This window comes from Lynx canadensis, chromosome E1 (genome assembly GCF_007474595.2).
Source record: "Lynx canadensis isolate LIC74 chromosome E1, mLynCan4.pri.v2, whole genome shotgun sequence".
Lineage (NCBI taxonomy): Eukaryota > Metazoa > Chordata > Mammalia > Carnivora > Felidae > Lynx > Lynx canadensis.
Genome location: NC_044316.2, coordinates 25,038,762 through 25,051,386, shown reverse-complemented (window position 1 = coordinate 25,051,386; position 12,625 = coordinate 25,038,762). Strand labels below are relative to the sequence as shown.

Below are 12,625 nucleotides of genomic sequence, written 5' to 3'. Positions count from 1 at the left end.
GAAATCTGTAATTAGTATATGGAGAAGTTAGTACATGTTAGGGTACCTAAAACATGAAAATATAGTCAATCTTTGAGCAAAAAAAGTAATAACACAATAGAGATGGTCTCTCTGCAGTTACCTGGCATGACTGAAATGGTAAACTGACTCTTAATTTAATAACCTGCCTGGATTAAAAAAAAATCTACACAAGAAAAATGTTCCTCTGGAAGGCTAGAAAAGTTGGGGAGAAAAACACAAAGAGAATTTTCAAGAAACTATATTAGCCTAATTGATATTAAGTCTACCTGACAGATACATGCAGAAGACAGAGGGTAATTCCCAAGACTCTGAGACAGATGACACTAAGATAATTAAGTCTTCTCACTTAGAACTCCCATGCATCCAGAAACCCTTTGATTATAATCTGAAATTTCATTTCATCAACAGCAGGCCAACTGACAATAACATGAGGTTTTCTTGTCAGTTATTTTTCTCATGATTAATGAGTACTAAGACATCTTGATGAATACATGAGTCCCTTATCAGTTGATTATGTTGACCTTGAGTAGCATGACTCTATCCTCCTAAACTTGATGAACACCAAAATAAAACTGGCTTTAAGATTTAGAAAGCTGTGGGGTGCCTGGGTGGCTCAGTCGGTTAAGCATCCAGCTTCGGCTCAGGTCTTGACCTCACGGTTTGTGGGTTCGAGCCCTGCATCGGACTCTGTGCTAACAGCTCAGAGCCTGGAGCCTGCTTCTGATTCTGTGTCTCCCTCTCTCTCTGCCCCTCCCCTGCTCATGTTCTGTCTCTGTCTCTCAAAAAAAAAAAAAAAAAAAAAAAAAAAGATTTAGAAAGCTGAAGACAGGACAACTAATGGCAACCACCCTCAAAGGAATGTCACTATAAAATGCCATATACCTCAGCAGCTGCCAGCTAGTTAAGCCCCAACTATGGCTTTTCTATCTCTACTCTAACTTCAAAAGAATGAAGATACTAGAGAAAAAAGAGATAACAAATGGAATAAAAGTCCTAAGAGAAGAAAAATAAAGGCATAAGCCATATAAATGATAAAAGGCCACTCTTCCTCTGAGCCAAGAAAAACATGAATATGGCAGAACAGCCTCAACCTTTCTGAAGTAGAAAACAAACTTATCTGATAAGGGCATGCCAGGGGACTTGAGCAGCTGTCTCACGAAACTTTCTGTGACGATGGAAATGTTCACTCTGCTGCTCTCCATGGCTACTGAGCACTGTAACTGTGGCTAGTGCTAAATGAGGAACTGAATTTTTAATTTTATTTGATTTTAATTCTATTTAAATTTAAACAGCTATATGTGGCTAGTGGAAACTATATTGGATAGCACAAAGGAGGAATGAAGCAAGTACAGAATGGTCACAAAACGTTGTCAATGATAACACAGAAGAGAAAATTAAGAGAGTTGTTTATTTACTATCCCTTTGAGAACCCATTTAGTTTAATTCACAGTCCTCAAAGCAACATTATTCTAGGTCATAGTCTCAAGAGTGAGACTATCAAAGGTGGCCATTTTGTTATTCTATGCTTTCTTCAATGCTGATCCTCAAAAAACAAACAGGAGAGTAAAGATTAAATCTACCATTCACAAGAAGAAACACCATCATTCTGTCTTCATACCACCTAAGTCCTATTCTTTCCTAAACCTGTTCCCTAAAATGTAAGTTTTAATACATACTTAGGTAATTACAGTAGCTACCCAAATTGTTTCCATTATAAATCTAAGTAGGAGCTCTCTTGACACTTAATAGTCAAAGATATTATGGTCTCTGTGTTTCTGAGGAACAAAAAACAAAACAAAAAACAAAAGCAGACTGCTTTTATTGTACTCCCTGCTGTTGTCCTGTATGATTAAAAGGCATACACAAAAGGAACAGCCTGATATGCAGAGAGCTGACTGAGCAGCAACAGAAGGCTGGAAAAACATAGCACTGGCCAGTTGCCTAGGGTGAGACAGAGGGAAAGGAGGAAATAACTTCTAATAAAACAGCTCAATTTGCGCAAAAAGACACCTGCTCCCAAATGGCAAAGAGCATCTGTCCAACTATCCAGATGGTATTTTAAGTGATAAGACAAAAAACAAACTCTAAAAAAAGTTATTAAAAAAAAAATCAAAGAAAATCTAATTTAACAATTCATATAAAAAATAAAGAATCATCAAGAAAATATTTTTAAAAGATTAATGAAAAGGGATCAGGCCTACCAATATTAAAAATTGCAACAAAGCCTCAATTAAAAAAAAGCATGCTATTGGTACACATATAATATTTAAAAAGCTCAGAAAAAGACCCAAGGATATAGAGGAATTCAGTTTATAATTGCAAAGCCCACTTTGCATGACTACCAGTAGTGGTCTCAGATACAGACTGACTTTCAAACTCATAGGATCACATAAATGACAGCATGAAACCAGGCTCATTTAACTTTGTAGGATACAGAACAGGAAGCACAGTATGCCAGCATGGCAGCTTCAGTCATGTTGTCTCCAGAAATGATCCTTAACAGAAATCCAAGAGCCATTTTCTAGCCCCCATAAATGAGCTTCATATGCCACAGGAATCAGTGTCTTTTAATAGCCCATCCCTGCACAAGTCAAACTGCATGATATAGGGCTGCTAATAAGGTCTGTGCTTTCCAACAGAAGTTTATAGTACACTCAAAATCTTCTCTAAAATACAGTTCCAATTCAAGGATCAGTATACCATAAGCAATGTTACCTTATAACAGAGCTAACACTCTGTTATTTATCTTAACCAGAGAAACAGTGCTAGAAGAGAGTAAACTCAAGGTCATCTTCCCATTAAAGAGGAATTTTATGCCTGGTAAAGACTTCTAATCAGTAAGAAAAAGATATATAATTGTTCCAGTAGCTACTAATGACCATAAAGAAAAAAAATTACTTGTACCTTACTACACATCTCAGATTTTAAAATTCCAGGGAGACTGAAGGTCTCTCCATACAAGTACTAGAAAAGTGATTCCCAGATCTTTTCAGGGGGTCTGCCAGGTCAAAATTATTTTCGTAAGACCACATGTATACAGTGGAATTTTTGAAAGGCTACATGTCTTGATATGATATATGATAAAACGTGTCAATATTTGGATATGTGTAACTCAATAAACCAGTATTTTACAAATGACCAATGCCTATGTTACAAAATCACATATGGGCACTAAATACTATACCATTCCAACTATATGATCTTCTAGAAAAAGCAAAACCATGGAGACAACAAAGAAACCAGTGGTTGCCAGTAACAAAGGAGGTAGGGAGGATAAATTGGCAAAGCGCACAGAATCTTTAGACAGTGAAACTATTCTTATGATACTGTAATGGTAGATACATGTTACTGTATGTCTGTCAAAACTCTAGAACATCCCTAAGGTAAACTACGGACTTGGGGTAATAATGATATGTCAATGTAGGGTTATCAATTGTAACAAATACACCACTCTGGTGTAGGAGTGAAGTTTGTGTGTATAGGAGGAGGCAGGGAGGATACAGGCATTCTCAGTACCTTCCACTCCATTTTGCCATGAACCTAAAACTGTTCTAAAACATAAAGTCTATTAATAAAAAAAAAAAAAAAATCCTATGTGGATTTAAAAAAAAAGCCATTTAAGCAATAGCAATAGCTCTCAATTGATATACCTATGGATCTTAATGTGAGTGTATAAAAAGGTCATTAATATATACTATTATTAACCCTTAAGAAACTACCTCTTTTTGAGTTCTGGAATAACATCAAAGATGAATATCTCCAATACATGGAAAAGTTTTTAAAATATTCCTCCTTGGGGCACCTGGGTGGGCTCAGTCAATTATAGTCACAATCTTGCAGTCTGTGGGTTTGAGCCTCGCATTGGGCTCTGTACTGACAGCTCAGAGCCTGGAGCCTGCTTCCATTTCACCCTCTCTCTCTCTCTGCCCCTCCCCTGCTCACATGCTGCTCTCTCTCAAAAATAAACATTAAAAAAATAAATACATAAATGAATGAATGAAACAAAATACTCCTCCTTTTTCCAATTATGTATCTATGAAAGACCACATTTTACTTCTGATACTGCAACTAAAACATCTTACAACAGATTGAAGGCAGAAGCAGATATGAGAATCTAGCTATCACTATTAAGCCAGACATTAAAGAGACTTTCAAAAGTGTAAAACAATGCCAATCCTCTCACTAAATACACGTGTTGAGAAATAGCTATTTTTCATAAAAATCTTCTTTATATTAACACAATGGGTTTAGTATTATTTTTTAATGAATTAAGAAATATTTGAAAATGTCTCCATTTTTAGTTTCTAATACGGTAAAATCATTATATATAATCCATATAAACAAAAAGCTCTTTGAGGTCCACAATTTTTAAGAGTATAAAGGGTTCCTGGGGCGCCTGGGTGGCTCAGTAAGTTAAATGTCAACTCTTGATTTTGGCTCAGGTAATGATCTCATGGTTTCTGGGAAGCATGTTGTGCTCTGTGCTGACAGTGCAGAGCCTGTTTGGGATTCTCTCTCTCTGCCCCTCTTCCAATCACATGCGCTCTCTCTCGATCCCTCTCAAAATAAATAAGTAACCATTTTAAATTAATTAATTAATGATTTAAAAATTTAAAAATACTCCTCTTTGGCCCAGCAATTCCATCTAGGAAATAATCCTACAAACATATTTGTATGCACAAAAAGATGCGTGCACAAGATTTTTCATTTTACAATAGTGTTTGTAATATCAACAACAACAAAAAAATAGAAACAAATACTCTTCAACAGGAGACTAGTTAAATAAATGATGGTACATCCATACATGGTACAGCTTCATATTGGATTGTGCCTGAATAGCCATCAAAGAATACACAGTAATACTGGTTTCTTGAGAGGGAGAGGAACTGGGTGGCCTGTGGGACAGTAGTAGTTGAGAGACCTTCTAAAGTACATCATTTTATGCTACCTAAATTTTAACCAAATGAATGCTCCCATTAAAAATTATACATATTTAGATATATGTAAATCATCATACAGAAAATTATTAACATTTGGTGTATTCCTATACTACTCCTATTTCTCTGCATAGTTGAGATCACACTACAAATATAACTTACATCCTGCTTATTTTGTGACTACTAAGCATTATCCTATATTACTAAAAATTCTTCATACATATGAGTGTGCATTATACTACTCTCTCTACCTTTACCTATGTTTGAAAATTTTCTTAACACCATGATTTTTAAAAATTTACTATAAACATTATTTTTAATAGCTATATCATATTCAATGTTATAAATATGTTTGATAATTTACTTAACAATTCTTCAATTGTTGGGCCTTCAAGTTATTTCCAGGCTTCAACAGCCATTAAACATCACTGCAATCAATAACTCTCTTTAGATATTCTGGTCCACATTTCAGATTTCTTTAGAATACATTCCCAAAATTACAGAATCTATAAACATTTTTAAGTTAGTGATGTGTATTATATTCTATACAGGTCATACCAATTTATAATCCTACCAACAGGATTCCGATTTCACACTATAAAATATTGAGAAGTATCTGGTTTTTGTTTTTTTTTTTTTTAACTTTGGTAACCCAATAGCAAGAAATAGTTTCACTTCAGCAATTTTTTCAAATATTTACTCGCTTTTGCATTTTTGTTGCTGTTGTTCAAAAGTCCTCTCCTTCATTTACCCATCTGGGTGTGGCAGTGTTTTAGTGTTTTTCTTACTGATTTTTGAACCCCTTATAGTTTAAGGATATTAATTCTTTTCCCAGTTTATTAATACTCTGGAAAAAAACTATTTTGATCTAATAGAAGGAAGAAAAAGGAGGCAAGAAATAATATCATGGTAAGACTTTAGTTAGAACAATTATTTAGAAAATACTGGATTCTATTTAACTTGCCTCATACCCTGAATTTTTAAAAATTAGTATTGGAATAATTTTTAAATGTTCTCATGTTATTCATTCCTCTGGTTTTTAGAATAATCTTGCATTTTAGTGTGCATCATAAAATATGCTAAAGCCACTTTCAGTTCATAGTTTACAAACTACACATTGAAACGATAACTTGAAACAGGCAAAATAAAATAATCAGAAGAAAGGTTTGCAGCAGCACATCTGCTTAAAAATCAAAGAGCTAGGGGCGCCTGGGTGGCTCAGTCAGTTAAGCGTCTGGCTTCGGCTCAGGTCATGATCTCACAGTCCGTGAGTTCTAGCCCCGCGTCAGGCTCTGTGCTGACAGCGCAGAGCCTGGAGCCTGCTTCAGATTCTGTGTCTCCCTCTCTCTCTGCCCCTCCCCTGCTCATGCTCTGCCTCTCCCTGTCTCAAAAATGAATAAAAACATTAAAAAAAATTTTTTTAATAAAAAAATAAAACAAAGAGCTGAAGGTTAACTGTAACAAAATTCTATTCTCAAAGCCAGATTCAAACTGTTCTACTCCAGAATCCTAAGGGCTGTTCTGTTCAGATTCTGAAAGTCATGCTGATCAGTATTTATATAAAAGGTGATCAGTAAATCCTTGTATGTGTTACTTGACTCCCATTAAAATAGTATTTCCCTCTGGAGCCATTATTAGAAAAAAAAAAAAAGTCAATTCAAAACAATGAGGTAAGTATGAACACAGATGGGTACTTTATTAGGCAAACTAAAAACATGTAATACTGAGAAAATAACTTCAAAAGTGAGTAAAGGTCAATCTGGTTAGTAAAGCAGAAAAGGACTAAATAGAACCAAGAGAGGAAAGACAAAACAGCACAAGGATTACCTCCCACCAAGTCCTTCGATTCGTTCTCTTTCCTTGGGAAGTTCTGGCTTATGGTCCTGTGTCACCTCCACAGCTCTGACAAAATCATCCTTCGGGTCATCCTGAATTCCAAGAACCACCCCTGAGTCACCCACGTGAGCTACATACATCTTCATGCCCCGTATGATGACCACACTGGCAGTTGTCCCTGATGTGCTGGGAAGACCTGTCATAGTCTTTGGCCATTCTGCTGTAATAAGAAATAAAATATTTTACTCTTCCAGATATAAACATTAGTATTGTATCAGAATAAAAATGGCAACATGTGCTGAATCAGACTTGATTTAGAAAAAAAAAAAAAAAGACTTGAATTAGCATAGAATAAAATTTAAGAATATTTTTAAAGCTATTCAAAAAGAACTTGTGTTAATTCCTTCATCAATATATTAATGAATTTTATAAATAATATAATTATATTACAACCATCAAACCAACATTAGGAAAAAAATATTACAGGATAGGGGCAGCTGGGTGGCTCAGTTGATTGAGTGTCTGACTCTGGCTCGTCATGATCTCCCTATTCGTGAGTTCAAGCACCATATTGGGCTTGCTGCTGTCAGCCTGTCAACACAGGGCCCACTTTGGATCCTCTGTCTCCCCTCTCCCAACCCCACCCCGCTTGCACTCTTTTTAAAAAATATATTATAGGATAAAGTAACTAGTTCCAAATGTCTTAGTCCTAACTACATTTAGCAGCAAGGATGTCCTCAGAGTTTTGATACCTCTATAGCCAGTAGCTTAGCATCTATTTATTAATTTCTCTTTGAAAAGATTTCCATAAAAAAGCTACTTGAGTTGTTTTTGAAGTAGCTGTTTTGAATATTCGTAATCTAACAAATAACATTTTTATTGAGCACTTATTGTATACCAGGTTCTGTGCTAAGAGCTTTACATGAATAATCTAAAATAACCACTTGCAAAAACCAAAACAAAAAAAAAAAAACAAAATAACACTTGCATGGGGCGCCTGGGTGGCTCAGTTTGCTAAGCATCCAACTTTGGCTCAGGTCATGATCTCATGGTTTGTGGGTTCGAGCCCCATGCTGACAGCTCAGAGCCTGGAGCCTGCCTCAGATTCTGTGTCTCCTTCTCTCTACCCCTCCCCCGCTCACACTCTGTCTCTCTCAAAAATAAACATTAAAAAAATTTTTTTGATTAAAATAATACTTGCAGCAAACCTCCAAGACAAGTAAAATTATTCCCATTATTTTTATTTTGCAAATAGGGAAATCAATAGTTTGAAATAGTTCAGAAAGTTGCTCAAGACAACTCAAATATCAAGTGGCAGAGACCCAATATATTTAACTCCAAAATCTTAAATGTCTAGTTCATTGTTATTGAAAAACTCTAAATATTCTGGGGGCACCTGGGTGGCTCAGTCAATTAAGGGTCTGACTCTTGATTTCAGCTCAGGTCATGCATGATCTCAGGGGTCGTGAGCTTGAGGCTCAAAGCCTGCCTGGGATTCGCTCTCTGCCCCTCCCCCACTTGTGAGTGCGCTCTCGCTCTCTAAAATAAACTTTTAAAAAACTTGAAATATTCTGTAATATTAAATAAACTACAATTTATGGTTCAAGATAGCCAACTGAATCCAAACACTGACACATTCTCCTCACCAAAATCCCATTGAAAGGACAGAATATAAGTATTAGAAAAAGTCCATAGCAGTCATGAACACAGAAGGGGCATAAGCAAATCTGAGGAATCCCCAGAATTTTAAAGAAATGGAATTACATTACAGGAAAAATCAGAATGCAAAACTTGTAATCCAATATAAGCAAAAACCACAGTCAGGAAAGAAAGCAATACATCAGTTTTCCCTGTTAAAAGAGTCCCAGAAAAGCTCAAACTCACAGACAGTGACAGCAGCTGTGTCAGGAATAGATAGCAGAAGTTTGGCAGATATAGTTAAAACTTCAGGAGCTAGGTCAGTGCCTAAACTTCTGCACAGTAAAAGGTGAAACATTTTAGTTCTTAAGCTGCCAGTAATTATAATACCTTTCTTTTAAGGGAAATGATGCATCTGTTGATAGAGACAACAGGGGCTCAAAGGGGATGAGGGATAAGAAATAGGGCCTAAAAAACTGGATGGGGTGCTACACACCTTTCATAGCCACAAGGTTTCTCTAGTGTATTCAGGTTAACTAGAGTTCTTTTCTTTTTTTTTTTTTTTTAAAAACATTTATTTACTTTTGAGAGACAGAGACAGAGCATGAGCAGGGGAAGAATGGAGAGAGAGGGAGACACCGAATCCAGGCTCCAGGCTCTGAGCTGTCAGCACAGAGCCCGATGCGGGGCTTGAACTCATGGACCGTGAGATCATGACCTGAGCTGAAATCAAGTCGGATACTTACCCACTGAGCCACTCAGGCGCCCCTACCTAGAGTTCTTTTCTTTACGATATTACATACGCTAAAAAGATATTTCTTGAATCCTACAGTGCATCTCCTCATCTCATCCAGCAGATGGAATCCACCCCACAGAATGTCCTGTCACTCACAGCAGAGGGCTGCTTGCAACATATGAAATAATGGCCCTCACAACTGCTGAGGGAAACCAGAACAGCTACCAATACTGATGAAGCTAGAAATTCACACAATGTAAAACCACTGCAACAGTACTAGACACACAGTAAATGCTCAATAAATGTTAGTTTTTGTTATGACCATTATTTAAGAAAAGCAAAGAGCCTGAGAGGCATCAAGAGGAGTATACAAACAAAAAAGGCCCCCCCCCCCAAAAAAAAATCTGTGGAAAAATCCTAAGAATCTATAGATTATTGGCACTGACAAGGTTCAGTACGGTTATATGTTGTTATATAAAATATCAATGCTATCTCTGTAAACCAGCAACAAAAAATTACAGTGTTACAAATGTTGGGGTGCCCGATGGCTCAGCTGGTTGAGCATCTATCTGACTCTTGATTTGGGCTCGGGTCATGATCCCAGGGTTGTGGGATTGAGCCCTATATCCAGCTCTGTGCTGAGCATGGAGACTGCTTAGGATTCTGTCTCTCCATCTGCCCCTTTCCACTGCTCAGGGGCACACGTTTTCTCTCTCTCTCTCTCTCTTACTGTCTTTTAAAAAAATTACAAAATGTAACTTTTAAAATACCACTCACAATTAACAGCAAAAGGTATATATCTGGGAACATGGCTAACAAATCTCTAACAAGACTTTTATGGAAAAGTTGTAAACCAGAGTATGGTTTACAAGAGAATGGTAAGCACAGAAACGGACCCATGCATATTTAAACACTTGATACACGAACAGTAAAGATAGCATCCAGTACATGAAATTGCAACAAGATTTAAAACAAAACAAAAAGCAAAAAACAGGTGTCTGGGTGGCCCACCACGCAGAGCTTGCTTGAGATTCTCTCTCTCCTTCTCTCTCTGCCCCTCCCCTGCTCTCTCTCTCTCTTTAAATAACCCCAAAACTACCAAACATTTTGGGTCCCTGATGCCAAGCACAAAAAGTCAATTCTAGGTACATCAAATGACTTAATATGAAAGTAAAGCTTAAGCTGCTTAGAAAATACTTAGGAAGGTACATTCATGACCTCAAGATAGGGAAGGATTTCCTAAAGACAAAAGATGGGCTAGCCATATAAAGAAAATGTGAAATTGTACTACCATCAAAATTAAGAATTCTTGTCAGGAGATCCCATGAGTAGAGCGAAAAGATATCTCAAAAAATGGAGTTTGTAATATATATACATTCCACAGGAATAGTATCCAGAATATATAAAATGCTCCTACAAAACAAATCATTAAGACTATGCAATAAAAAATGGATTAAAAGGCTTGAACAGGCCTTTTGCATAAAAGGAAATCCAAACAGACAAAAACCATGCAAAGGTATTCAGCTTCTTTAATCAACAGGGAAATATAAAATAAAAACCACAATGAGATTCCACTACACAATTATCAGATCACATAAATTAAAGTCTGACAATAGTAACTGTGATTAGGAATATGGAGCAACATGTTCTATCAACTACTGGTGGGAGTATAAACTGATATAACCACTTGGGAAAACATCTAGGCATTATCAAAAATAAATATACATATACACTTTGACTACTCACTATCCCTAGACATATACCATAAATCAATGTGTGTATGTGCATATATATATATATATATATACACACACACACATATACATACACACAATACATATGAATGTTCAGAGATGCATCATTCATATGGGCTGAAAAGGAGGAACAACCCAAATGTCCTTCAATGTGACAAAAGACTACAATAGACTACACTACATGTAACATGTAAGAATCTCACAAGAAGCATGAGATAAAAGCAAACCGCATGATTTTCTTCAAAAGAAAACTATCATGTTTTAAAATAAGTAGTAAAACTATTGAGAAAAATAAGTAAATCAGGGCAGCTGGCTCAGTCAGTGGAGCATTCGACTCTTGATCTTGGGGTTGTGGGTCTGAGCCCAACGTTGGGTGAAGAGATTACTTAAAAATAAAATCTTTAAGGTGTATCTGGGTGGCTCAGTCGGTTAAGCATCTAACTCTTGATTTCGGCTCAGGTCATGATTTTGTGGTCATGGAATCAGGCCCCACGTCAGACTCAGTGTAGGGCACAGAGCCTGCTTGGGATATTCATATTCTCTCTCTCTCTCTCTCTCTCTCTCTCTCTCTCTCTCTCTCTCTCTCCCCCCCCCCCCCCTCCCTCCCTCCCTCTCTCTCTGTTCTTTCTCCACTCGTGCTTGCTCTCTCAAAAAAACTTTCTTTTAAAAAGGAAAAAAGAAAGAAAAATAAGTAAATTGCTATAGAACTATCACCACAAAAGTCAGGACAGTGGTTACCCCTTGAGAAGATAAGAATATGAGATCAGAAAAGACATATGTGGCTTCTGTTGTACAGGAAATGTTCTCTTACTTAACTTTTAAAGCTCATTTTGTAACTACTCATTGAAGTGTACATTTACGTTTCGTGACATTTTTATGTATGCTATATTTCACATTTTGTTTAAAGTTAAAAAACAAAAACAAAAACAAAAACAAAAAAGCAGGAAGGAAGCATCAATTTTGCATGCATAGATCACAGCAGACAGCTCCCTAGCCCATCTACTTTCCCAGTTTGGTCACAGGTATTACTCCTAGAAGCTCAACCTACAGTATGTTGAATGTTTCTTTCAATTATTTTGTGGGTTAACTACAGCTCCCGCTTAAAATTTTCTTTTTCTTTTTTAACTTTCATTTATTTATTTTTGAGAGAGATGGAGAGAGATGAAAGAGAGAGAGAGAGAACAAGTGAGGGAGAGGCAGAGAGAGAGGGAGACAGAATCCAAAGCAGGCTCCAAGCTCTGAGCTGTCAGCACAGAGCCCAATACAGGTCTGGAACTCACGAACTGTGAGATCATGACCTGAGCCAAAGTCGGACACTCAACCAACTGATCCACCCAGTCGCCCCCATAAAACCTTTTCTTTTCAAACAAGCTAAAATAGATTTTTTTTAAAGTTCTTAGCTGCAAAAAACAATTATCACAGTATGAATGAAGAGAACTCCCAGAAAGGTTCTTAAGCACATTCAGAAAGCAAAATTTACCTAAAATTTACCAGCTGTTTGCAAAAAGCACCTAAACAAGATGGAAAAGAAGAAAAAGAATTTTAAAGAAAAAGGATATTCAAAATTATAATATTAACATTATTTAAATCACATTTTTTGGTCAAAAACACTAATATGTACAAAGTGATATTCTGCAATGATCTAAAAATACTGAACATGCTCTCATCATTTGAAAGTCACCTTTTATCATATGCTACATTTT

At 36.5% G+C, this 12,625-nt stretch overlaps 1 protein-coding gene across 1 annotated transcript in view; it reads right to left on the bottom strand.

Annotated features, from left to right (window-relative positions):
• Positions 1-12,625, bottom strand: part of PPM1D (protein phosphatase, Mg2+/Mn2+ dependent 1D) — a 46,596-nt gene that overhangs the window by 23,377 nt on the left and 10,594 nt on the right. Inside the window, exon 2 of the mRNA XM_030295777.1 lies at positions 6,786-7,014. Within this exon, the coding sequence (XP_030151637.1) occupies positions 6,786-7,014 (229 nt within the window). The remainder of the gene's footprint in view (positions 1-6,785; positions 7,015-12,625) is intronic.